Source organism: Calidris pugnax, unplaced genomic scaffold (genome assembly GCF_001431845.1).
Source record: "Calidris pugnax isolate Ruff unplaced genomic scaffold, ASM143184v1 scaffold17, whole genome shotgun sequence".
Taxonomy (NCBI): Eukaryota; Metazoa; Chordata; class Aves; order Charadriiformes; family Scolopacidae; genus Calidris; species Calidris pugnax.
The window spans coordinates 3,539,144-3,566,386 of record NW_015090794.1 but is presented as its reverse complement, the minus strand read 5'-3'; the positions used below and the strand labels follow the sequence as shown (position 1 = coordinate 3,566,386).

The 27,243-nt window shown below is 39.9% G+C and overlaps 1 protein-coding gene across 7 annotated transcripts in view; it reads left to right on the top strand.

The window, feature by feature from the left end:
- ARHGAP17 (Rho GTPase activating protein 17) overlaps positions 1-27,243 on the top strand; it is a 53,382-nt gene that overhangs the window by 20,635 nt on the left and 5,504 nt on the right. For 3 of the 7 annotated variants that reach the window (XM_014936338.1, XM_014936341.1, XM_014936342.1), the window contains exons 2-20: positions 5,991-6,030; positions 10,068-10,172; positions 10,999-11,075; positions 12,177-12,288; positions 12,493-12,569; positions 13,269-13,380; positions 14,172-14,240; positions 14,401-14,482; positions 16,508-16,635; positions 17,036-17,147; positions 18,131-18,212; positions 18,662-18,742; positions 18,956-19,069; positions 19,405-19,496; positions 19,628-19,784; positions 21,001-21,243; positions 23,407-23,561; positions 23,964-24,581; positions 25,581-25,604. In XM_014936338.1, the coding sequence (XP_014791824.1) occupies positions 5,991-6,030; positions 10,068-10,172; positions 10,999-11,075; positions 12,177-12,288; positions 12,493-12,569; positions 13,269-13,380; positions 14,172-14,240; positions 14,401-14,482; positions 16,508-16,635; positions 17,036-17,147; positions 18,131-18,212; positions 18,662-18,742; positions 18,956-19,069; positions 19,405-19,496; positions 19,628-19,784; positions 21,001-21,243; positions 23,407-23,561; positions 23,964-24,581; positions 25,581-25,603 (2,479 nt within the window). In that variant the 3' untranslated portion in view covers position 25,604. The remainder of the gene's footprint in view (positions 1-5,990; positions 6,031-10,067; positions 10,173-10,998; positions 11,076-12,176; positions 12,289-12,492; positions 12,570-13,268; positions 13,381-14,171; positions 14,241-14,400; positions 14,483-16,507; positions 16,636-17,035; positions 17,148-18,130; positions 18,213-18,661; positions 18,743-18,955; positions 19,070-19,404; positions 19,497-19,627; positions 19,785-21,000; positions 21,244-23,406; positions 23,562-23,963; positions 24,582-25,580; positions 25,605-27,243) is intronic. The other 4 variants (XM_014936337.1, XM_014936339.1, XM_014936343.1 and 1 more) reach the window with 2 other exon arrangements.

The following is a 27,243-nucleotide window of genomic DNA, read 5'->3' as shown; positions in this document are numbered from 1 at the left end:
AGAATTCAGGAACGTGGACTAGTTTCGTCATGAAGCAAACAACCCTCCTGTAGCATCACCTCCCGCCAGCTCCACCTCCCATCCCCAGCCCGTGAGTCAAGGTTTCTGTTTCCACTTTGACATTTGAACTGAGTCACTTGTTCTGTTGTGAATCTCCAAGTTTTTATGGCTCTTCATGTCAGGATTGCGCTTGTTCCTTCCTTGTTAGCCTTTCAGGGTGTAAATTTCCACTGGTTTTGTAGCTTGGGAGATCGGCCTCCAGGTCAGGACTGATGCCCTGGTGGTGGACAGGATCCTGCTGTGAAACCTGTGAGATTTCAAATGGTTTAAATAGAGCCTCTTCATTTTATACATGGAAATGTAAATTCTTTCCTGGTAGAAGATAAACACTTTTATCTCAGGAATCCTCATCTGCTGTTTCCAGATGTACAGAGAAGATTTCAGGCCTGGAATGGTGAAGGAGCTGTAAAATGAAAAAGTGAGGGGACCAATTTTAAACCTGTTAAAGCTACTCTGCTCACCCTGACCATGATGGAGCCAGGCAGGGAGTAACAATGCTATAAAACACTTAGAGAAGGCCAATTGAGGGCACATGCAGTATATTTTCAAAATGCCACAGCAAGCTAAGGTATTATAATTAACGTGTCTAGAATAAAAAATAACAGTCTTTCCACTCTCAAGTATCTTGGTTTTTTTGCTTGGAGTCAGTTAAGGCAATTATTTCTGGCCATGCCACCCCCAAACAGAAAATGGCACCAGCATTTATGTGGCATCTCGTATTTCATGTTAAGTATAGTATTTTTTGTATTTAAAGAAAAAATAAAAATTGTTTCAAGAGTGAATTTGGCAACAAATATTTTGTTGAAAATTATAGTTTCTCAGTGTAACAGTATCAGAAAGTGAAAACCTAGCTCTGCCTCAGGCTTTTTGTCTGTCTTTGGTGAATGCCACATTCTTCATACATTGTTCACCTGAGCTGTACTGGGAGCCTAAGCTGCTCTTTGCTACCTGTTCCCACCCCGGAGCTGTGTCAGAGAGGTTCTTTGTTTAAAGGGTGAATTTGGGGAGCTGAATTGGCTGAAAAAGGAACTGTTTCTGCCGGATTATTTTAGGTCAGCTTGGCTGCCTGGGCTGATTTACCCCCCGGCTGCACCAAGTGTAGCAGTGGCAGGAGAGAGGCGCTGAAGAAGCCAGGAGCTGCTTTTGGAGCTCGGGGAACTCTGTGCTTTGGATGCTTATGGTGGGCAAAATGTCCTAACTCAGTGTGGGAAATAGTTTGAAAGTACCGTTTTTAAGGAATTCAGTAGTTTTGATCCTCTTTGCTCATTAAGGAGGTGATTACAGCTGCAACAAATGTTTGTTCAGTTTGGGTTTTAGAAGCAGTCTCTTCAAATGCGCTGCTGAATTTTAATTGGAAAAACTCTGGACCCCGATTCACATAAAGGTTCTTGGCGTGGCAGGTCTCCTGCCTAGTGTAGCAGAAAAAAAACTTCACCTTTGGTTCTCAGAGACCCTCCTTTCCCAGGGGACCAGCTCTGTTCCTGCTTCCAGTGGCCTGCTGCCAGCCTAGCAGCTATTTTATATATGGGCAGCCCATAGGGAGTGATGCCAAGCCCTGTGCCCAGAGTCCGGGCTGCTGCTCGTGCCGTGCTCCATCCCGTCTCACGTAGAAGGTGTCGGGAGGCTCCGGGCTGAGCAGATCCCAGTTTCCCTGCCCTCTGCCATCCCGAAGCACGGGGATGGATCCTACACAAACAGCTGGGTCGCAAATCGGCATGTTTGGGGCCCCCGGCGCACGGGAGGGGCTGGGAGGGCAGGGCGTGCTTTCCCCATTAGTAATAGCTTGGAGGGACCTCGTTTTGCAACTGAGACTTAACTGTTTGGACTGTATTGAGTTTAGCTGCTGGGAATGTAAACAGCCCCGGCTGCTGTAATCTGGGTTTGGGCTGGGCTGTGGTGGGGATGTGCCGTGGGGGGGTTTCCAGTGAAGGGTCTCCAGGCTGGATGCAGCTACCAGAGCTGTGGGGTCTGAGAAAGCCCTTGGGAACGCACTCTGCAACAAAATCTTCCCATTCTTAATCAGTTCTTCATTCCAGAAGGCTGTATTTCTTCATCGCTTTATGCTACTGACTAGTTAAGATACAAACAAGACCTAATAAGGGATAAGGGCAAAACTAATTAGCACTGAAGAAGAATTCTTTTACTTTTTGTAAACTTGCCTATTCTCTAATCAGTCAGCGTAAGGAATTAGCTTCCCATGAAGCTGCAGTTAAATGTAAAGTTTAAACTAGTAGTACCTGTTACTGGGAGGAAGACAGAGATACCTTTGATGGTTTGTTGCTCTTTCCCCAGGTGACTGCTGGCTGAGGAATCAGCTGTGCTGTATTGCAAGGTTGCAATTTCTGTTTCGTGGCTGTGGTCACTGAAAACCTCTATTATTTAGAGGCTCTTTCTTGGCTTCCTTATTAAAGGTGGAATGTGGGCCTGCAGGAAGGGTGAGGTCTTCCCTCTCTGCGTTTCCGAACCTGACATCATCATCAGTGGCTTTTCTAAATCGGCGCTGGCCTGGGGACGCTGTCCTGCTGCCACCGAGGGATGACTGGGGAAAACATCAGAGGAGAGGAGATCCAGATTTTCAAGCTGTGACTTCAAATCCTTGATAAACCTGTTAGGTGTGCAGAGATAAATACATGAAAATTGTTTAGCACTTCACATAATGATATACAGTCTGCTGGTGACCGTATTTTAAATGGAAACAAACTTCTACTAGCACGTTACTGACCCGTCTTTGCTTTTCCATCAAATGAATCTAATTTCCAAGGACAAAGGAGAGGAAGGAGAAATCGACTTTTTGATAAATCTGTAGTTGTATGGAAGTTCTATACTGTTTGTTGGTTTTAAATTCATGTGGCTAAAGCCTTTCAAAAGCATCCAGTAACTTTATGGTAGTATAATGAAAGGTTCTGTTGAGGACAGATAAGGAATAATATTAGAAGGAACATTGTTTTCTGTAAAGGTAATTTCTATAAAATGCATTTTGTGATTCCCAGTAGCTAAAAATGAATTTACAAAATCTTACAGTGCTTTGATTATTGCTGCATGGGTGGGAAAAATTCTGTGAACTTTCAGTAAATCACTAAATCTCATGATTATCAGCAGTTCAGTGGTTTAAATGATGTGTACATATCCAGTTATAAGTACTCTAAATGTTCTTAGAAGTTGTTTTGAATTACGCCACCTGAGGTGGCTGTTTTATTTCTGAAAGCTGCTGGTTAGGTTATGGCTGTGTGTTCTCCTCTGGGATGTCAGATCTCCGCTGCCACGGTGTCTGTTTTGTGTCACGTCAGTGTGTAAGTGTGTCAGCATCCAGGGTGAATGAACTGCTGACGCCTTCCTCTAATCTAACTTTCTCTTACTGAGCCAAATTAAGGACTAGAGAGAGATACAGGGGAGTCAGTGCAAGTTTCGTTGTGTAATGCAGATATGGAAACCAGCTGCATTTTCACTTAAACAGATTTCTAGGCAAGGGGAGGAGACCGAGACCTGGCTGTGCGTGAAGGCTGCAGCCCAGCTACTGGAGCTCTAGCAAACTGCCCTGCTAATCTTTTGCTAAATGCTGATTGCTTTAACTAGAAAATCTTAACATGGTTGGAACTGTGAGTAGCTATTCTTAAATGTCAAAATTAAATAGTTTCCAGTAGGCTGTTTTATTTATAAACAGCTGCATCTGCTGTTCTGAGAAGCCTGTTTTTACAGAAGACACCTTGAGCTGTATGGTTTAGCGAATTTAGGGCAATAAACGACAGTCTGCTCAGCCCTTCTCCACGCTGGCTCCTTAATCCTCACCTGTTGATCCTGATGTACAGCGTGCCACCTGGATCAGGATGGGATTTTACCCGACAGGTGCTTGAATTGGTGCCTTTTCATATGCATTGCTTAGGCTGACTTGGGATTTAAGATGAGCCATTTGCTAAGATGTGCCTGGGTGAGGTACAAAGCTAAAGCAACGGGCCATTCGGTAGCGTTGTATATGCTCTGCCATACTCTGTCTTAAAGGCGGGTAAAATTTAATTTCATGAAAGGCATCTATTCACCGGTGGAAAACAGAACTGAGAAGAAAATGGAGTTTGAAACCAAAGGCCACGTTAGCCATGGTAAATACAGCCCCTGCTTCTTGAAAGGCATGTACAGTATCAAATTCGGTTTTAGAAATAGAGATGGCTCATCTCTTATGCAGTCTGTTAAAGGACAGAAATCTCTGGCTGCTCAAGAATTTTGTGTAAAACCATTATCATGCAGAGCACTGTGTTCCTACAGAAGCATTTAGTACTTTTGTATTATTGTATCACATCAGTTAGCTGATGTGTGTAGCAGTTGCCATTTAAGATTAGATTAAAATCAGTTTAAGCATGGGCTGCTATAAAAGGAGTATTCTTATGCATTTATTCTTTCATGTAATTGCTGGTGGGATTTTGCAAGACCAAAAAAAAAAACCCTAAAAATAATTAAATCCAGTAACGGCACTCTAATAGGATATGATTTTGATCAGACAGTATTTCTGTTTGTGGAAGAAAAGTTTATCAATCTTGTATGTGTTTTCCTAAACAAATAAATATTACAGAGCTGGCAGTTTATGTTCCTATTGAAATATTTAAGTGGCTTTTGTATTAATCTTGTTGAGTTTTTGAGCATTACTATATTCTGGTATTTAATTATTAAACACCTTATGGTTCACAAATAGTTCAAGCTGATAATGTGCCATGAAATTGAAGTCAAATGCCTTAAAAGAAACCAGCCAAACAAACAAACAAAAAAAAAAAACCAAAAAAAACCCCAGACAACTTAAAGTCAATGAATGTAGTTTTTCAAGGCATTTTGCTCCTGATGAAGCCTAATCAAGAAAATTAACTTTCTGTGCATTACCAGTCTTGCACTAGGTTATTAAACACATTTTAGGACCAGAAGGAAGTCAGTGTAGTAGATGAGGAATCCGGACAGTGGTGGGGGGAACTCTCTGAACAGGAAGATCAAGTACTGGAGCACCTCCAGGTCCTCTGTAGCGACAGACGTGTAGTAATGGTGAACAGCCAAGTAAAGGAGGTCACGGGTGAATTAAATCTATCTTCCTCTATTTTATAGATCTAGCAAAGGTGGGATAAAGCCATGTTATAGGAAAAGAGTCAACACCAAACAAATCTGTGTCAACATTAAGCAATTCAAAGTTTATGTGTAAACTGAGATTGGAAGAAGGTGTGGGATTGTGTGTGGAAAGGTTTGAGTATGTTTGTAACAACTGTTAATGTTTTGTCTGGGAGTATGTGTAAATATTCAGCTACTTTTCTGTTAAGGGTGGACCCTTACTGGGAATACTATTAACTTCTGATCATCTTTTTAAGTAATAAACCTTTTCTATTCTTTCAGTATTACGGAATTCAGCAAAATGAGGTAATGGGAGATTTCAGATAAAGGTTGTGTGCATGTAAGATTAAGGGAAGGTGTTCAGGCTGCCTTTTCCGCTGGTGGATAAAGATCTGCAGTGGTGAAATATGAAAAGATGAAGTTGGTTGTTCTGCTTTTCTCATGTTTTTATATACCTTTACATTCGGGTGCGTTGTTAATGTTGCCTGATTAACAACATGGAGTGAAATTCAAGTTGCTTCAATACATCTTTGCATTCAAATGAAGTTACTTAGGATTCCAGTTTGTTTTGTGTTTAAAAACTGTGTGGAGTCTGAAATACCGTTAGAGCTTGGTGCAGTGGATTTGTGCTGTGGGCTGGGAATTCCGGGAATGTCAGGCTTTCCCAAGCACCCTGTGCTGGGTGAGCCATCTGTGGTCACTCCTCGACATCACGAACGTGGTGGTGTTTGCAGTAGTGGTCCTAACGGGATTACAACTTGAAACTTGAAACTTTTTGTTGAAAATATTGTAGCAATCTTTGCCCCTGAACATGCTAATTAGTCTGACAATGGTCTTTTTTCCTCCCTTAGGGCTGAGAGAACGGAGGTACTTAGTGAAGACCTGTTGCAGGTATTGTAACACAAATAATATGTATTTTTAAAATGCTCTTTGTGAATTTTGAGCCTTCTGAGTTTTGCGGAGTACCTAATGTGAGGAAAAAAAATACTGCACATGACAAGGACGAAAACAAAGATGTCTTTGGCTGACTTGTTGGCACATGAAAAAACTATGGTACAACTCGAATGGAGAAGTTCAGGTACTTGTGTTTCTGAAGCCGCTCATACAGCTTGATAAAGTGAATGAGGAAGCATTTTTTTCTTGTAATTAGATGAACTGGCTTGCTAAGCTTATGAACTATTAGTGCTAATGACTTGCCAGCCTGCCTGGTGGAGGAGGATGAGCTGGGAAGAAACTATGATTAGGCACAGCTGGTTTCTGTCTTCATTTCTGTTTCTCTTGAAGAGGTCAACTTGGTCAGCCTTAAGAGAGGTGGCAAAATCATGCCAACTGCTTGCTAATAGATAATGTCAATTATTTTCTGAATGTCTGGAATTGCTCCAAATAAGTATACAAATGCTTCTTGTTTAGCTTATGATGTTTGGTCTCAAATTTGTCACACTGACATTTGATTTGTTTGCAGACTTGTCATCTTTTTTAAAGTATATCATCTAATCAAACATTACTATCATGGTGGAATTTTAGTTGTAACTGCTAGATTAACAAGGCTGACTAATTATATGGAACAATTTTGACTACAGACTTGTTCTACGTAGTTTTCTTCCTCTGTTTACCTTTTGAAATACGGCAGAACATAAATTGGCAAGGGAAGTCGGGCTAGCCGTTCCACAGGACCTCGAGTATAATCATTATTTCAAATCTATTAGAAAGCATTTGAGTATGCTTAAATTCAGGATGTGTATATGAAACCTGGAAGCCAAACAAATGATGCCAGTACTCCAAGTCTCTCCAGCTGTTCAGATTAAAGTCGACGATGAAAGAATGTATCAGCCTTAAAACTTGAATTCGGCACAAGTAAATGAAATCATCTTGAGTAATGGTGAAATGAGTTGACCTGAAGCATTTTACCCTGCTTTTCAGGGGTCTGCTTTATTTGAACCATAAGTACCTTAACACTATTTTTAATTTCTGAAGAGGTGCATACAATTAAACAACATGAAAGATGTCAAAACACCTTGGTAGCCTGCAGGGGCCCATCTGTTTTCTTGGTTAGCTGCAGAATAGTAACAAGAAGCAAAAGCCAAAAGTACTGCTGCTCGTTGCCAAAAAAATTTTGCAAGCAAGGCTTTCCCAGGCCGAGAGCAGACTGGCTACACCCAACTGGAAGAATTTACTCACTTGTTTGTTTGCTCTTGGGGGCTTGTGGAGGGGAGGAAGGCTCTTATCTAACTAAAGAGCTTAAAAGCGTGGTACTGTTCACTTTATAAACATGTTTTGCAGTGTTCTTTTTTTATATTTAGCTCAAACTTTGACATAGGATTGCCATAGCTTCTTTTTCTGTTTTCTGAAGTGTAGTACTCCATTTCAAGTATATCTGTTAAATGTGTTCCTGTCTAAAGACAAGGAGTATAATTCAGTGCTGGAAAGGCTTCTACAATAGACCCACTTTCTGGCATGCCCTTGTAGCATATAATAAAGCAATTGTGTGATGTTTTTTACGCTGAGGATGCCCTGTGGCTACAGACAGCATGGCCTGTAGGTCACGTTTTCAGTTCAAAGGTAGCTTAATGGAGATTAATGTCCTTCATGGTTTTCTTCACATCTTAGAACTAAAAAGCAGATCAGAGAGGAGAGTATATTATCATGAAGTTTTGGGGTCATGTTCTTCCTATCAGTCTTCTGCCCTTTCAGTTTGGCATTCCGAATGCCTAGAAAGAGGCTATTGGGAATATATGTGCTCCAAAGCCTTTGTAAAGAATGTAAGCCACCACGCATGACTGACAAGGGCTGGTTTAATCTGCTGGGGATGTGTAAGATAGTTCAGTTACAGGATGTCACCATGTTTCAAGTGTGGGGAAAAAACCTTGTGCTCAGTATTTTAAGTCTCAGCTGCGTGACCTTGAAAAAATAAATGCTTTCAGAAATAGAGGATGGTTTAGAATGTGTTAGTGGTATTTACTCCTGAAGATAGCCCAACGGAAATGAGTCATCTTACCTGCAGCAGAAAACCACAAACAGTACCTTCTTGGTCATGTATCTTCATATGGACATTTTTGGAAATGGTTTTGATTTTGAGCTTGTTGATATATGCTCTATAAATAAAAGGCAATGCCCTTCTTGGGTAGTCTCTCTGCACCCTACTGTACCGTGATAGATTTTACAAAGCTTTTTGAGCAGCTCAACTTGGGTTTATCTTGTGGCCTCAAGAGCTTTTAGTCCCTGTAGTGCCTCGTGTAGCCAGTGAAACTTCCTACATTCGTCCTCCAACTCATCAGCCCTCATATACTGGTTCTTTTCCACCTTCCCTTTGGCCTTGCAAAGGCTGCTACTGGGCAGTACAGCTTTGGGTGCTCCTCCAGGCTGCAGCTTAGCAGGGCTGCTGCTCCCTTCCTCTGAAAGGAAACGAGGAGCCCAGTCCTGTGTTTTCTCATCCAACAGCAGCAATTCTGTGCTGATCCTCAACAAGTCCCCGTCTCTCTGTGCCTCCCTCTGTTGGCATCTTCTTCCTCGTAGCTTCTCCCAACCCACACTCCTGAAGGCTCCTCTTTTGCCAGATCTGCTGTCCCTTTTAGTAGTTGTAGTTTTTACAAGCTGTTTTTGTACCTTCCAGCTGTAACTGCTTTAGGGATATACATATCCCATCATAGGAGCATCAAATATACTTGTTGGGAGGAAAACATGTCCTTCTTACCTGGACATATAGCACTCTAAATGAAAATTCACAGCATTTCATGTTCATTGGAACATAGCAGTCTGCCTCCTCTGGAAAAAACAATCTCCTGCTTTAAATCCAGATACTGTGCCCTTAACAGGAGCTAACACAGGGCATAAAAACTTAGCACTAAAATTACTACTCTCTCAGCTAATCTATATTCATGATTGATAGAAAATCTGCGGAGAATTATTGCCCTCCTGAAAATGTAATAGGAATGGTTTTAGAGCTGTAACAAAAACTGGAATCTTTTCAGATTATTTCTACATGTGAAATTTACTTTTTTTTTTCCTTGCTTTTTAAATAGAAGCCATTCCAAAGGCCTCCTTTTATTCTTGGTGAGTCATCAAAATGCAGATAAACCGCATTCTTTTGGTTCTGTGCATAGAGAACTCAGTGCCATAAGCAGTTCTGTCCCAGTGCTCATCACTTTGTTTGCTTTTGGTGTTCTTTGAAATAAAATAGTCCAAATTCCTTACTTAAAATCCCTTAAAAGAACAGTTTATTAATGCATATCTTTGTCATGTTCACAGTCTGTATATTAAGCCATGTTTCAAATACACTGTGGTAAACAGAACTCCTGTTTGTGCATTGACGTCTTTTTTTTTTTTAATTATTTATTCCACATCCCTTTTTTTATCCCATTAATCTCTCCCTGGAAATACTATTTTGCTTAGCATATAGGGATTTTGTACTTAATGTAACGGCCAGAGAAGGAAACCCAGTAGAAAGCTTGCTGTATATAGGGTTTGGGCCAGTGTGAAAGGAGAAGTCAGGTATGTCTTTAGCCTTCTACTTTACAAGGTCACAGTGAAAAAATATGAGATTTTTCCCCACAGTTTTCTTCCTAAATTAGTTATCTACATGTGCCATTTATCTTGGATGTCAAGTATCAACCTGATTCTCTTTTGCAGAGACAAAAAGCAGGGGCAAGACTTTTCTCCCTCTTCCACTCTCCAGTTTTGTGAGCATTGCGAGCTCTGACTGAATTGCTGTGCCACTGAGAAAAAAGCAATTTAAATCTCTTCCCAAGCATTTTTGCTGTCAGGCATTTCTGCTCAGCATCTGAATTTTCTTGTAAGCTGTAGAACTTGAGAAATATGCAAGCCAGAGCTAAGTGTGGTACAGAAGGAAGATTTTCTGCTGAGGCCAGGGGAATAACTTCTGTTTTTTGTTTTGTTTTCTCTTCCTCCTCTCTCCCTGTCCTGCCAACTAGATTGAGAGACGTCTTGACACTGTGAGATCTGTTTGCCACATTGCACAGAAGCGATTAATTGCATGCTTTCAGGGCCAGCATGGTACAGATCCTGATAAGAGACATGTAAGTACGGTTGCCCTTTGGCTTGTCTTCTGAGACTAGTCTGAATCACAGTCTGCCTTTATAAATACTGATGAGCTGCTATGCCTCAGATTAGCCAAGAGAAGAAAAACTCTGTAAAATTATCTCACACATTGAGGTTATTTGATTAAGGGCTACCTGTAATTCCCCATTCAGATTTAGGACCTTGGAGTGCTTTAGTAGTGTCAGGACGCTCGCTTGTTTCTGCAACATGCTGAGTATTTACAGTTTTCATAAGATCCGACTAAGAAGAGAAGATACTCTGCAACTCTGACCAAGCTCCTTATATTAAGAATTACCTTTGTGCACTGACCTCTTCAATTAAATGTAAATATTTTTCTGCACATATTTGATTTCTGCCCCTCTTCAGCAAAGCCGTACGTAGGTTTTCTTAAGGAGTTAGAACGAGAAATAATTAACATTCAAGTTTTCTCCTTTTATTGAATAATAAAGACCTCCTGAAAACAGGGGCTTGCAGAACAAACCTCTGCAGAGAGAGATAACAAGCTAGTTGCTTAGATTTCAAGTTAAAGCTGTTTAATGGTCTTTGACAATAGTAGAGATACATTTTTGAGCCAGTCATTCCAACTAAGACTGAGAATAAAGTGCTTTTCAAAGTATCTGAGAACAGGAGTCTTGAGGCTTGAAACTTGTTGTGACTTGGCATTTTCTTAAAGTCAAAGAATAAGCTGCATATGTGCATAATAGAAACCATATGGAAAAAGAGAAAAATCTTAGAGGGGATGTACTAGGAAAGCTGGAAAGGGTGAACAGCACTAAGCTAAGCACTGTACCTTCTGTTCCATAGAAAAAACTTCCTCTAACAGCTCTTGCTCAAAATATGCAAGAAGGATCTGTCCAGTTAAGTGATGAAACTCTGTTGGGGTAAGTATTTGGCTTTATAAGTTGCAGTCTGACATCTTATTGCTTGCAGGGCTCTAATTAGAGACTTTGGATACATAAAGGCTGTTTTCAGTCTAATTAATATTTCTAGGTCCCTTCTCTAATCCAAAGGGAGAAAAAGTGAGCAAGCATTTCTTCCTGAGTCATTCCAGGGGCAAGTTTTAGCCTTGCTCTGAATTGCATTCCAGAGGATTCTGTTTCTCTGCTACCTTAAAAGCTTTTGAAAATGGCTTTTCTCCTTGTGGATTAGTAAAATTATTATGTTCATTTACAGTTTAATATTTAGTCTAAATACTACATTCTGCAGTTTTGTGTTAATGACTTAAAATAATGCCAATTTGCATTAATGACTTCTAGTTCAAAATAATGACGATTTCTTTATCCTGGCAAAGTGCATATTTGCAACATGCAGGAAGGTGGCTGAAACAAATGGACATCAAGATGCTGAATTCCTAGAGCAAATGTGTTTCTGCATTGCCAATGGGAATTCTAATAGAGACAGCGTAGAATGACCTTAAAAACCTTTGTGTGCATTTTTATGAGCTGTTGCAGGAGATTTAAACATGGATAAAAATCTCGAGAGAATAAAATTTTTCCTTAGAACAAGCTTAATACAAAGATCAAGTCATGGTTTTGGAACCTGAGACTGCTTATGTGCATATGTGATTGCTCAGTATTCTGGTGTTAAGACTTTTTCACATTAAAGGGGCTTTGGAGAAAATTAAGTACTGCATTGAGCAATTTTCCTGCATCTGGTGAGATGGAAGGATGGGCTTTGAAATAAGTACTAACTTCTCTGCCTGCAGCGCCAGTATAATCACCTAGATGACTTAAAGCCTCCCAAAATGTTGTAATGGCAAAGGAATTTTAGAAAACAAGGATTTAATAACACTCCTTGCCTATCCCAAATTTGTCCATGATGGCATAGAGCATCTTGGTTTTATGCCATTGAGTAATGCCTTGCTTTATACAACACAAAGCTTTCCAGAAGTGTGTTGAACGATGAAGTGCCACCGTTTTGTTCTGAATCTTTCTTCTTTAGTCAGTAGTAACTCACATGACAACTTTGTATAATTCTTAAAGGAAAATGCTAGATACATGTGGTGATGCAGAGAATAAACTGGCAATGGAGCTCTCTCAGCATGAAGTACAGATTGAAAAAGAAGTTATAGATCCACTGTGTCAATTAACAGAGGTAAGTCACTTCAGCTTGACTGAAGAAATAAATCCGGATTTATGTGTAAACTGAGAAAAACAGGTTTATGTCTTTGCTAATAGTTAAACTGTCTTAAGAGGTCATGCATTAGAGGTGGAAAGGGGATATTAAATGTACAAAATGTAGTTTATTGCAATACACAATTTATATATATGTAATGTAAGCCTTCAATTCTCATTTTAGACGGAGATCCCGAACATTCAGAAGCAGAGGAAACAGCTTGCAAAGCTGGTGTTGGACTGGGATTCTGCAAGAGGAAGGTAAGAAAGAATTTTAGTTACTAGGTCCTTTTCTGTTCATACTAACTTCTTGTTGGTATATCATGGCATCTGATCTGATGCTGGTACTTGCCTCTGAAATGCTACTGTATGCATGTTAATACTTTGAAAAAAGAGAAGCTTACATATAAGTTATTCAAAAGAAAGGACTCATGACTGCTATATTCAAACATAATCCAGCTTTTGGAGCTCTTACATGCCTATATATAATTGGAAAAATCCTATACACCCATCTTCTTTCCATTGTCAACTTAAATAAGGAATAGGAATCTAACTTTTTAACCATGCCAAGTGCTTTTAGACCATTGTATTGAACCATCTCATTGGTAGGGCCCTAGGTTGTTCAAATTAACCTTAAGTCCCTTTAAACGTTCTTCAACTGTGGTGATAATTCATGTAGCATTTTTGGGGATTAGTAGTTCTAACATATTACACACCCATGTCATAGACTGTGGAGAATGTGGGATTTTTTGTGGGTTTTTATAATTGTTCAGCTGTTTGTGAAGTATGCCAGCACGGCATAAATACTGTGTCTTGAACACTTTCCTTGTTTCAGAGGTTTTCCAACTGAACTTATTTAGTTTGCTTCCTGTCAAAATAAACCAATTTCAAGGGAGCCATAAATGCAAATCCTTGTTTAACACTAGTTTTCACCAAATGACTGAAGCCTTTTTTCCACAGATACAACCAAGCCCACAAGACTTCAGGAACAAATTTTCAAGTGCATCCTTCAAAAATAGAATCTCTTAAGGAAGAGATGGATGAAGCTGGAAATAAAGTAGAACAATGCAAGGTATGACAAAATGAGTCTCTATCTTTTACATACCACTCGTTAGCAACAACAGCAATCGGAATATGGCTGCTTCTTTAAGCCTTGCACCTGGAGCTGGCTGACTACTGCAGTTGCAAATTATCTGGCTATTAACAAACTGTATGTCTTACAGGTATATTAATCCTGGCTGATCTCTGTCTGAATTGCTTTAATGGGGAATTTTTTACTTTTTTTAAAAGATGGACATTTTACATTATTTTCTGTTTAAGTCTGAGATAGTTACGAGAAGGAGCTGTGTCTTGACCCTGACTGAAATGGTCAGGGTGTCCATGTGCTTCAAGCCACAGAGTAGCTGTGCAGTGTGAGCCACCTGGATGACATTCAGGCTGCTGGTATAACAGGAATGTTCTGTTACAGTTCTGAGCAGTTCATTCAGTTTCACTTCTCAATTAATTGTCAAATACTCTACTCAAATACGCTGCAGTTGAGCTGAGCACCAAAAACCTTTTAGTAGTACTTGCCTTTGTATGCAGGGCTTGGCTTTAAATCATATATTGCCATACAATCCAGTTGTTGATTCAAGTGGGCAACTGCTTTGCTATATAGAACAAAGTTAGGCATTTTGAATTATTTTTGCTTGGAAGAATATACATAACAGACTAAGTGGATTACTGGCTTCCTGTGCTGCCTTAACTAACTGATAGTTCGAACTTACTGCAGGCAAAGTAAACATTTATTTCTGCCTTTTTTATAAAAGTTGAAATGCCTCTGTAAATTTGATGTACTATTTTGCATTCTTTTCTTTTTCAAAGGACCAGCTAGCAGCAGACATGTACAACTTTGTGTCCAAAGAAGGGGAATATGCTAAATGTTTTGTCATGGTGAGTATGTTTTCAGTATGACTGTGATTGCAGCACGTATGTGCATAGGCACTCAGTTCTCAAAGATTACATTTTGTGTGCTAAACCTTCTAGTCTTGTATTATGTGCTCATCAGAAGCTAATGCTCTTTTTGTTTTTAAAATGTGGCTTCTGTTCTCAGTTATTAGAAGCACAAGCAGATTACCATAGAAAAGCATTAGCAGTCATAGAAAAGGTCCTACCCGAAATTCAAGCCCATCAAGGTAAAGTAACCTGTGCTCTGGCTGATGCTTCTCCTTGCCTGTGCCACCTATGCACAATATTCTCCTCCTTTATCTTGATTCTCTTGCATGCAGACTTATTAAATAAGGCCATTTTGATCTACTTAACAATTTTACATCCCCAAGCATAATTCCATCTTTGTGTTCTTTGGAGTTCTCCAGCCATATTTTAACACACTAATAAAATATTAAGGATTTTTATGATACCCAAGAGAGTAAAGGAAAGGTTTTTCTATTTGCTTGCACTTTTTTCCTTGATACTGTGTGACCATTGCTAATACTCATACTTGGCTGTTCAGGCCAATGAAAGTTTTGTGGTGATTTAGGAACTTCTTAGGGTTCTTGCTTCTTGAATGATTACTGGGTGGTTATCAGAAAATCTCCCCTTATTCTAAGGAGCTTGATTTTTTTTTTTTCCTTCTTTTATTCAGTCCTTTATCTGCACTGCAGCAGTTAAGAAAAGCAAGTAATGCAGCTTCATCTCTTCCCTGTGCTACTAAGCTTTTTGTTGTCAACAGGAGTTAAGGTGTATCATTAATGGTTCGGTCTGAAGATGCACTGTCTGGGGTTGAAATCACTGTCCTGTCTCTTAATCTGCTAATTGCTTTGAACAAGACGTAGGCTGAACAAAGACTGAGGAAATTATAATCTGAGCTGAGCATGACTCAAGTATCTTTCAGTTGTGGACCTCATGCAAGTTGTAAAAGATGAACCATTAAACTAAATATATCAAGAAATAAGAGCATCTTGCTGAAAGGTGATATAGAATGTGTGTGCTCTGTAGATCTGATGGGAGACAAAGTAACGCAAATAAATGCTGCTTACACAGCATCAGGGCTGCATTATGACTGCTCTAAAGTTGTTGTTATTTAACTGCTTTGTACAAACTTTTGATATGACAAATGGTTCAGAACAGATGAGCCTTCCTAGAAGGTGGGCTAGGAGACATGGTCTCCATGTCTAAGTGGTCCAGTGTCTGAGATCTCAATGTAGGGCATTACCTCAGTTGGGTTCCTAGCCGTAGTGTAAGTTACTGTGACTTTGAACAATTACTAATGTTTCTCTTCCTGATGTTTGCTGTAATTTGCGAAACTGGGGAAAATGACATGTGTCTCTCAGGGTGTGTTAATGAACGAGAGGAACCAAAGCCTTATGAGGGATATAGTTGATGTGGTTTTGTAAACCTTTTGGGTGAGTTAAATCTTTTGCAGAAGCCCCCTGTCTTCAGAGGACTCTTTCAAAGTCTTCATCTTTCTTGACCTTTTTTCCACATAAAAGGAATGATGCATCTGTACTAACAATAACCTTTTACATCTGCATTTTTTCCATTAAGACAGCAGAAATGAGTGAAAAAATAAATTGTAAGAAACAAGAAATTCACATTCAAATTGGAGAAACTTGTGCCAATTTTGACTTTTGGAGTTAAGCAACAATTGAGAAATTGAATTGAAAATTTGTGCAAACATTACAGTGTGCTATAAAAGTGGTAATTCTAATGTAAGACACTGGGGCTGTTAACATTCATTTTAAGTTGCTGATTCCTTAAATCAGCAATAAACTGTGTGTTAACAGTTCTGTTTTTACCCATCTTAAATACAGTTAAAACTGAGATGAGCCCAGGTCATGCAATCTGGACAAAATTTTTCCTCAAAGATTCTTGTAGACCTAAACCTTTTGGTGTCTTGGCAAATCAGAATTAATGTAACTTACAGCCATTTGGTGGCACTTGTGTTGAGCCCTAGTGGGACGTGCACTGGCAGTTACACAAAGGATTTATATGTGCTATTCCATTCAGAAAGATGCAGAAGTATTTTTTTTTCTTGAATACCAGCAGGCTCATTTTCTCTTTACTCATGATAAAAGGAACTTTACCAATCAAGAGCTGTAAAACTCCTACTGTATTCTGAAAATTTCTTTGCTCTACTGGAGGCTTTCTTCTTTTCTTGTCTGGGACGTAATTCAAGTGTTTGAGATATTTTGCTCAGTGTTTTGATACTCTCCAATTAGACAAATGGACTGAAAAACCAGCTTTTGGAACTCCGTTAGAAGAGCATCTCAAGCGCAGTGGTCGTGAAATTGCAGTCCCTATTGAAGCCTGTGTAATGATGCTTTTGGAAACAGGAATGAGAGAGGAGGTAGGTAACGCCATATCACTTGGTGTGAAGGACAGGAAAAAAGAGCTCAGTGAAACTCAGGGGCTGGTGTCTGTGTGTTTTTTAAGACATCGCTTAAGTAATTTTGTTCATTAGTGTAGGTAATAAATGTTTTTCAACAGAATAACCTTCAGCACTATTTGAAGTATCTTTGAGATGAATGCACTTAGAATGAAAAATTAAGAATGGGCTAAGGGTGAGAGGGAACTAAAATGTTATCAGATGGCAGTGACTCATTAAGAGCCAGCTGGGTCATAGCGGTGTAAGGTGAAGATACCAAACTTGAAATTGTTCTGAAAGAGTCTGTGATAAAACTTCTACTGTTTGGTGCTTGTACTAATGTGTTGTTACCAGTCAAATACATTTTATTTTTATTATGCAGGGCTTATTCAGAATCGCTGCTGGAGCCTCCAAGTTAAAAAAGCTGAAAGCTGCCTTGGACTGTTCAACTTCCCAGCTTGACGAGTTTTATTCCGATCCCCATGCTGTTGCAGGTATTGTGAATGTTCCGAATCAAAACCAGGTAGAAACTGATACAATGCAAGTTTATGCTGTTGATATAACTGCTGACTTGCTGCAGTGTAAGGTGTCAATCTCTGCAGATAAACTATGAATGAAAATAAATTCAAAGTTCACTTCATTGCACAACTTAAGCACAGATAAGTATAGGGTACACAAGCTGATCACACTTGATGTATTCATGTCTGTTTAAAATTCAGGTGATCATAGTAATCCAAACATATTTCTTCTCATGACAAGGGTGTTAACATGATCAAAGGAGACTAGAGCCTCATAGAATCATAGAATTGTCTAGGTTGGAAGGGACCTTTAAGATTATCTAGTCCAACCATCAACCTAAGTCTTATAAAAACCATCACTAAGCCACGTCACTAAGCACTATGGCAATCCGTCTTTTAAATACCTTCAGGGATGGTGCCTCAGCCACTTCCCTGGGCTGCCTGTTCCAATGTTAATAACGCTTTCAGTGTAAAAATTTTTCCTAATATCCAATCTGAACCTCCCCTGGTGTAACTTGAGGCAATTTCCTCTAGTCCTATCACATGTGACTTGGGAGAAAAGACTGACCCTTTCAGGTAGTTGTAGAGAGCGAGAAGGTGTCCCCTCAGTCTCCTTTTCTCCAGGCTGAACAACCCCAGCTCTCTCAGCCTCTCCTCATAAGACTTATTCTCCAGATCCCTCACCAACTTCATTGTCCTTCAACCTTTAATAAGGTCTTTATTCTGAAGAGATTATTCATAGTTTTATAGTGCATGTTTCTGTCAAATTACAGTAATTACTGGAAGACCTTTTGTGTTAAGTGTTGAGCAGATACACTGTGGAAGTGTCAGGTCTTCCCACTGTTTCACTGGAACTTGGGTCTTACTGCATAGATAAAATTGCAAATCTGAGGACAGAGTTTTAAATGAAGACAGAAGGCGTTGGTGAAGAAACTCACCTGTTTCTTCTCTCATTGCAGGTGCCTTGAAATCCTATTTGCGAGAGTTGCCGGAACCTTTAATGACGTACGGTCTATATGAAGAATGGACACAAGCTGCAAAGTAAGCATACTAAAAATAGTTAATATAGCAAAACGTTCTACGTATTTTTACCAAATTTGGTTCTTCATCTGTGAATTCCAAAGAAAAGAACAAGCTCTCACTGTTTACTTTCTGCTCTAACAGGTAAATATTTTGTGTAACAAATAATTTTAAATTTTGTGGTTTAGTGTAACGCTAATTGCACAAAAATGCAGTGAAATGTTTATGTTTAAACATAAGGGCTGCTTCAGACTATTGGCTGTGTAGTATTGATGCTTGAGCAGTTTTCTTTCATTGCAGGTAGAGCTAATTCAGAGATTTGCCTACCAGGTTCCTGAATTACTGAATGCAAAACAGTGCATTTATTTGGCATAAATGGAAGGTTATACAGTCGTCTTTTTGTTCACTGCAGAAACAACAATTTTCTGATCTGAAAGTAAGATTTAATGGATTATTTTTTTTCCTTTCAGTATTCAGGACCAGGATAAGAAGCTACAAGAGTTATGGAGAATTTGTAACAGATTACCTAAGCATTATCATGCTAATTTCAGGTATGTATGAGGTGGAAGATGCCTTCTTTTCTACCCAATTCAACTTCTGTGATTCGTGAGTAGGAACTTAGTAGCCAGCCACCAAGCAAGAAAGCAGTTTGGCTTATTTCTGTTTTGTTGGGACTTGTCTGTACAAGTTCTTGAATTTTTACTTGCCTTCAACAATAAATTATCTTAGTTCCTGCTGTTCAAGTATTTCTTTTCTTTTTGTAGGTATTTAATCAAATTTTTAGCAAAGCTTGCACAGAACAGTGATGTCAACAAAATGACACCCAGCAACGTCGCAATAGTCTTGGGCCCCAACTTGTTATGGGCAAAGAACGAAGGGTAAGCTACAAAACAGAACTTCCATGGAACTGTAGAATTTCTTGACAGATTGCTTTAAATCCTGTAGACTGTTCCCAGCAACAGTGTATTTGCCTAAAAAGAAAGTATTTCAAATGTTCTCTCAACCTGTGCCTCCAGATCCTGTTAGGCATGCATATTTTTAGGAGTGTTTTAAAATGCTATAAATGTTACTGAATAGTCTCAGTTTCATCAAAGTGTGAAGTTGCTCTTGATACATCATGCTTAGTGTGATTTGTCATTTAGGTAAGAAGAATTTTTTAAATATTTTCTTACTTTGATAGAAGTATAAAGTGTGCTACAAATTTCTTCTGCAGATCCCTTGCTGAAATGGCAGCAGCAACTTCAGTCCACGTGGTAGCAGTTATTGAGCCAATTATTCAGCACGCAGACTGGTTCTTCCCTGGAGGTAAATTCTTGCCATAGTTAAAATAATTTTGTATATTTGATAAACCTACACAGGTAAAACCTCCAACAGGTTTTTGCAGTGAGGTACCACTTTGTGTGTGTCTTAGGATGAATTCTGTCTGTCTCTTTCAGATCAAGATTTCAATGTGTCTGGGGCATTTGTTGCAGTTCCTGCTGTTAATTCAAATCACTTGTCACACACTGGGAATGAATATGAATCTGGGACACTGGAACGGAAGAGACCTCTTAGTATGACTGTAATGGAAGGGGATTTATTGAAGAAGGAAAGGTATGTTCCATTCTTGGGTTAGGTTTCAGTTATTAGCCCACTCCTGAGAACTGCACTACTGAGGAGGCTGTAATCAGACACAATTTTATCGGTCTCAGGAGGAGAATTCCATGGAAATATTATAGTTAACGATAGTGATTTATTTCCCCCCATATTGTTGCAGCCTGAGGAAAATTGAAAGGTAAAGTACTGGTATTTGCTTCCCGTTATACTCTATGCATGACAAAAACCACAAGCAGATCACTGCTTCCAGTTACCATTTTCCTGTTACAGATTTGGGGGGTCTAAAATCCACTGAAACAGAAGTGTATGTAGTAGAATCTGTCAGTATCTAACTTCTGATATTCCATGGCTTCTTTTTCAAAGCCCATAAGCTGAGGTGGTGTTACCTGGTGCCTTCATGATAAGACTTGTGAGTTGATGATGGTACAGTATACCACAGCAAACAGTAGAACGCTAAAAACCAAAACCAAAACGTGCTGTTTTCCCATATAACATGTAGTGTAACGCTCATTTATTATCACTCATATCATGAATATTCAAGTGGTGTGCTGTTTTGTTTTTAGCTGTTTATGCAAATGTTAAATTGTTACCTGAGTGTTAACTGTGGCTAGCCACATGCAAATTTATCAGCATTGGCAAAAGAAGAAAATCAGTTCAAGATTCACTGTCTTTAACACAGCAAGAATAATATTAAATTCTAGAATGAATGTGCTGTATGCATTCTAAAATCTGTTAGGATTTTAGTCCATTTATCCATAGTTCTCCTTTAAACACAAATCATAGCGTGTATCCTGTGGCTTTTTTGTCCGTCTTGAAATCTGTACTGCAACTAAGTGTGTAATAGAAACAAAATTCATTTGGCAAAATATATTCAGTGAGGAGATACTCTGGTATCTAAGGAAGTGTGTGTATTTACGTGTAAAATTGAGTGGTTTGACCTCATTGTCATCAATGTCTGTCTTGAAGTGTAATTGAGTAGTTTGTTCCACTTATGTTTAGCTTATCCCTCTGCGTGGATAAGCCCAATAGTGTTGCATGTCTTAACATTAATGGTGTTAATATGCAGAAAGTTGAAGCTTTCCTTGTTGCTGCTTTGCATGCTGAGCAACAGGGGTTGCCTTTGTCTCTGTGGGTTATAACATCCAGTCGTCCTGTTGCTTTAGTTACCTGGTGTTGGCTGCCGTGGTGTGTTTACTCTCTCTTCTTTCTGTAGCTTTGGTGTCAAGGTTATGGACTTCCAGGCGAATCCTCGGAGATGTGGCACTATAAATAGAAAGCACACATCCCCAGCTTTCCAGCCACCACTTCCACCCACGGAGGCTGGCGTGCTGGCTCAGCCTGGAGCGGAGCAGCACTCACAAGCTTCTGTGGCTGAAACAAGCCCAGTGGGTGCTGGTTTTGCTCTCTCTGCTGGCACAGCAGAACAGTTGCAAAGTCAAGGAAATGAGGATGTCAGGTAAGAGGCATGGCTTCTGCTGGCAGCGGCTTAGCAAGGCTGCTTCAGCAGCAAACTGATGGTGTCAACTGTAGCTGCTCCACAAGGCACCTCTTCTACCTGCAATACATAGAATCACAGAATTACCTTGGTGGGAAGGGACCTTTCAGATCATCTAGTCCAACCATCAACTTAAACCTGACGAAAGCCATCACTACGCCATATTTCCAAGCACTATGTCTACCCGTCTTTTAAGTGCCGCCAGTGATGGTGACTCAGAAGCACTATGCAAGAGCTCTCTTGTCATGTGTATTGTTCCAGAATCGATCTTCTAAAATAACATACATTGTTCTGTATGTTCCAGAATTGATCCTCTAAAATAAGAGAACTATTTGGGGGAAAAATTATGATGAAAAATACTAAAAAAGACAATACTTTTACCACATATGTTGACCTTTCCAAGTTATACTCTAGAGGTGTCCACACAGTATGACTATCAGTTTGCTGCTGAAAGAACAAAACCTACCATTGGCAATACTAGAAACTTGTTGGTTGTCTTTGTTGTTTCTTGTACATGTTATCTGGATACGTCCCTTTTATTTGTCTGTAGCAAGTGTTAGTGATGACCAGACTTGCTTGCTAGAAAACTGGAAGTTGATTTATCGTACTCCAGTATTAGTTTAAGAGAAACACATATACAGGCTTTTTTTGCTACTCACCAGACTTGCTTGCTAGAAAACTGGAAGTTCATTTATCGTACTCCAGTATTAGTTTAAGAAAAACATATACAGGCTTTTTTTGCTACTTAATTACTATTGAAACTTTATGCAATCATGTCCCCAGTATTAGTTATACATGGACTCCAAGACTAATGGCAGCAGCCTTAACTCTTCCTTTCATGTATGGTGAAAGCAGCACTTTGCTTTCAATATTTTGTGATCAGAGATATAGCAAACCACCTATAAAGGCCTGTGGTGCTCTCCAGACATCAGCCTCTTGCACAGCATCTTATGGTAAAACACCACCGTGGAGTTCAATGCATCACTGACTCTTTTGCATATAGATTTTGTTCTCAGGTGACATTTGTACAAAAACAACTTCTCCTTTGGAAATCCCCCACAGACTAATATTTCCTCCACAGATGTCCTTTGTGGCATAGGCAGCTAAAACAAAACCTTGAGAGTAGTGTCTAAAAGTTGGCATTTAAAATCTGCACAAACTCTGCATTCAAGTACTTGCAGTTTATTAACAGCCCTGGAGAAATTAGGATTGCATTGTGCCAGTAAAGGTGGCTGAAAAGTACTAGTCCTTTTGCCATGAGTAAGATGCTGCAAGAGACTATAAAGACAGAGAAATGAGTGAAGACTGTCAGTGCAGAGCAAGGAGGGGACACTGCCCGATACCACCTCACCTGGCTCGTGTTCCAGGGCTGTGCTTTCCCCCACCTCTATTATCTTCATAGCCAAAGGCCAGGAAGAGCTGAGTTGTTATGATCTGAATTTCAAAGGTTTTGGTGGGAAAAGAACCTCTACTCTCTCCACACCCAGTCCCTGGGCCCTCCCAAGGGCTTCCAAAGGCTTCCTCACTTCCAGTGGAGAGGACTACATCTGCCTCGCCTGTATACTACATGTAGCAAGATGGTTCATGTCCTTTGGGCTTTTTTCTGGCAGAGCTTCACAGATTGCCACTGTCACATGGTCCTTAGTAGCCAGGTCCACCAGATAACTGCCAGCAAATTGAATGTGACACTGTGACAGAATATTTTGAAAAGGCCAACAGTTAGAGGGGTGATGGGTGTATCTGAGGAAACAAATTCTATATGAACTTTCATGTTGGGAGTCTGTTTTTAAAGGATGTGCAAATGCCCTGAGGATGCATTAGGATGGAGACTGGACTCCTGGGTATCAGTATTGCGTTCACATAGGTACTGGGACAAGGCAGAACTACTTGGATTCCTGGTCTAATTTTGGTAATTAATTGTTTGTACAGGCTTGCCTAAGGCCAAATGCCACTTGTGTGAAGAGCACTGTTCAGTCTCAGTAAATAACAGGCAGTGCAGAAGTTTTTCTGAAGCGTTGAGGGTCAGAACTGTAGCACAGTTTGTAACATAAACCTGAATGGGTGCAGCTGATCTGGGCAAGGTGTTTTACAACCATCTTCTAATTGAGGATTTTTAATTTTCAGCACCTCAAAATCTAAGGACAACACAACTCCTCCGCCCATGAGAAATGGCGGGCATGCGGGCACTGCCCAGAACCAGTCAACAAGTAGCACTAATCAGCTTTCTATTAATCAGCCACAGAATGCGGCAGGTCCCAGTCCCCATTCAATAAGGAGAGGTTTGTTTTTCATTTGATTTTTAAGCCACTAAGTTCCAATTCTTTATGTACTGCTTACTAAAACAATTTTACCAGTATCTCTCCCTTTGTTACAGACAATGGTTTGATTCACTTGCATTTCACTAAGTCCTAGCTATAAATTTATCTTTGACTTTTGGAATCTTTCGTGAATGCTGATTTAGTAATGTTACCAATGCTTTTTAACAAAATCACTCAAAGGCTATTGATTAGTCAACCTGTGTGTGCATTTCTGTAGCTTCCTATTGATAACGCTTTTATTTGATAATACAGCGTTTTATTTTGATAATGTACTTGAGCATTCTTTTGTGCTACTAACTTCTTTCTTTTGGGATTTTGGTTTCACAATACACGACCATGAAATCTCACCTCTTCTCTTAACAGCAGTTAAAAAGCCTGCACCAGCCCCTCCCAAGCCAGCCAACCCACCGCCAGGGCAGCCAGGAAGCCAAAGTTCTGCCCCAGCTGCTCAGCCACCTTCTGTCTCTCCAAAACCACCTGCTAGAAGTTCTTCTCCTCCTGCTCAACATGCAAACCAAGGAGCAGCCCAGACCTCCACTTCCCAGGTTTCTGCACCTCGGAGATATTCCAGCAGCCTGTCCCCAATACAAGCTCCCAACCATCCACCACCACAGCCCCCAACACAGGCTACTCCTCCAGCGCAGCCCAAATCCAACAGTCAGACATCTCCTCCTGCTGCACCCAGCAGTGAGCATGGACCAGAGCAGCCCTGTTACACTCCTCCTCAGACTCCAACACCACCTGATACTCCCCCTCTAGGAAAACATACCGTTAGTTCCCCATCGTCACAGCCACAGCCAGCTGCTCAGGAGAGCTCCCAGTCTCACTCCCCACCGCAGACTGGTACGCTGCCCAGGCCACGGCCGGTACCAAAGCCCAGAAACAGACCTAGCGTTCCCCCTCCGCCTCATCCTCCCTCTCAGCTGGCTGGAGATGGTGTTATTGCAAATCCCACGCAAACAGCTTCCAAAATAGTAACAGGTGAGTGGGTTCTTTCGTATTCCGTGTCTCCTCAAGGAGTGGAAATGAAGAAAATAATGCCTGTAAATATAAACGAATTTGGGGAAGGGAGGGACGGACTGAAAAGCATAAACAGTTAAAATACTAAATTGCTCCTTTCCAGTTAAAATGCCCACCCACCTATTCTGTGCATAAGGATTTGGGGCACCTCCTCAGTGAAGGTTTTCATTCCTGAGGCAGAAGGGCTTGGGGGGAAGCATAGATTAGTTGCTTTTTTTTTTCCTTCTTTGGAAGAAAAACACTATTATAGCAGCCATCTCTCTAGGGCTTTCTCTGGGATCAGCATCATGGCAGTCTCAATTATGCTTACACATCTGTTGCCAAAAAGCAAATATTTGGAGGAGGGAGAAGATGTAGCCAAGGATAGTATATTTCAGCACATACAGAAGATAAGAAAATGGCAAAAATGGTCACTGATACATGTTCCAATAGACAAGATATTAACACAGTAAATATTTTACTTTATGAGAATTAAGTCTTCTGATGTGCTTTTAAGTTGGACATCCAGAAGCTGAAGAATCACATACACTGAATTATGTATCTTAAGTCAATTTCTAGATAGAGCTTCGTATTTTAAATGGAGCTACCTTTTTGTGTTTTGAGACGTTTGTGAAGTAAAGAGAAACTTCCTGTCTTCTCACAGGAACTTCATGAAGCTTGTGGTTAGTAGTTTGATAGGGTAATGTTAATTTAATCTGGAGGCGGAGGGGAAGTAATTGCTGAGGACAGTCAAAACTAGCAGATCATGAAATATTCTCCTGCTGAGTCTCTGCTTATTTTAGGAAATTCTGAAGGAAGAGATAATGAATGTAGGAGACTAATGCTTTTAAATCTACTTATATTCAATAATGGTTAAAACTTTCCAATGACACTGCAGCTTCTCTAGAATAAGACTAATGTATTGGAATGCAAAGTATAAATTCTGTTGCCTAACAGCTTTACCCCATGGTGCCTTCACAGGTGGGGATGGTTACTGCGAATAAGGTTTGTACTTACAAGAAACATGCAATATAAGCTAAAATGCTCCTGCACAGCAATATTTTATTTGTAGCTTTATTTTGTATATGCGCTTTGGAATATGTGCTCTCTGTCAATTCTGTGTTACCTCATTACTACATACCATTCTGTTTGTAAGAGATTATAAGACCTATGCTGCTTAATTGTAATAGTCCTGCGAATATTAAGTTATTTGTTAAAACAAATGGTAAAAATAACTATAACAAAGTGAGTAATGCTTCACACATTCACCAGAGCTACTAGTCCACAAGTGAAGTGTGAAGCAGTGACCCCTTTAGAACAAGTTTGTTCTCATCAGTGCAGGCAAATACTGAAGCTTGTGGGTTTTTCCTATAATTGATTGTTTTATGGCTGGATTTTACTGTAGCTTTCACTTTAGGTTTTCAGTTATTTTTAACTACTTGGAATTTTTATTTGGCAAAATCCATGTTCATGTGACTAAACCCCTTTGCAGGACAGCACCCAGCAGCGTTCTGGCATGTTTGCGTTTGCATTCTGTCAGCTCCAGCCTCACTAATAGTACTAGTCCGTTCAATCACAGCTGCCAAACCACACATTAATAATCTTACTGTTAGAGATGCTACCTTTTTAAGGGAACGACTGCATGCCAGGCTGAAAAAGTTGAGGCTGCATTCCTGAATTATCTCAAGATTTGACTGTTTACAGGAAAGGTACTGAAATAGGTATTGGATAGAGGACTTGAAGTTCAAAATAGTTTGTTTTGTTGTTGTTTTTTTTTTTTTTAAATTGGAGAAACTAGCAGTAAACAAGCTGCTTAAGCAACTAAAAAGTAGCTTCGCTTTTTGAAATAACAGACTTTTCCTGATTGTACTTCTATTCTTTTTGTCAGTATCTGTAAAATACAAGGGCAATTTATTTGAAAACTGAATTCAGAAATAAGCCTGAGACCTGGATCTTTACGGCACTTACAAATAAGTTAAGAATGGGAACAGTGCTGATGAGTCAAACTTCATGGAAAGACTTAACCTTAATTTCGAAGTTGACCATGTTTGTTTTCATTTTGGCATTTTTCTGGTTCTGAGGAGATTGCTTTAATGACAAGCAGGATTTGTTTTACCCCAATGTAGCTGGAGAAATACTTGAATTCTAAATAATACCCAGCTGCTATGCAGGGGGGCTGCTTCGTTAGTGGGGGAGTTGAGGTTATACAAACGAAGCATCTGTCCCAGGGGAGAGGCTGGGTATGAACTCTGAATTACAACTTACTGCTGACTCCATTTCAGCTGATTTACAGGCACAAGGTACAAAACTGCCCTGTAGTCTGGATAAATATACAAAAATATTGAAATCAACAATTGAAATTAAACTGTTAGAACTGGAGAGACTTAATATTCCTTTTAAGTGCAAACTGCAGCAAATTGGCCATGTGAGTTGTGCACAGTAAACAGCAGTATGAAAGCTGCTGTGCAGGAAAGGCAGTAAAGAAAGCTGCTGCTGAAGGACTCCAGCAAAACTGAGAAAGGAACCTAGAAAATCTAGTCTGTTTCACAAAAAAAAAACAAACCACCAAACACCTGGGGAAGGTTGAATTGCTTTTCAGGCTTAGCTGCAGCAGAACACTCAGTACAGGATCATCCACCTTTTC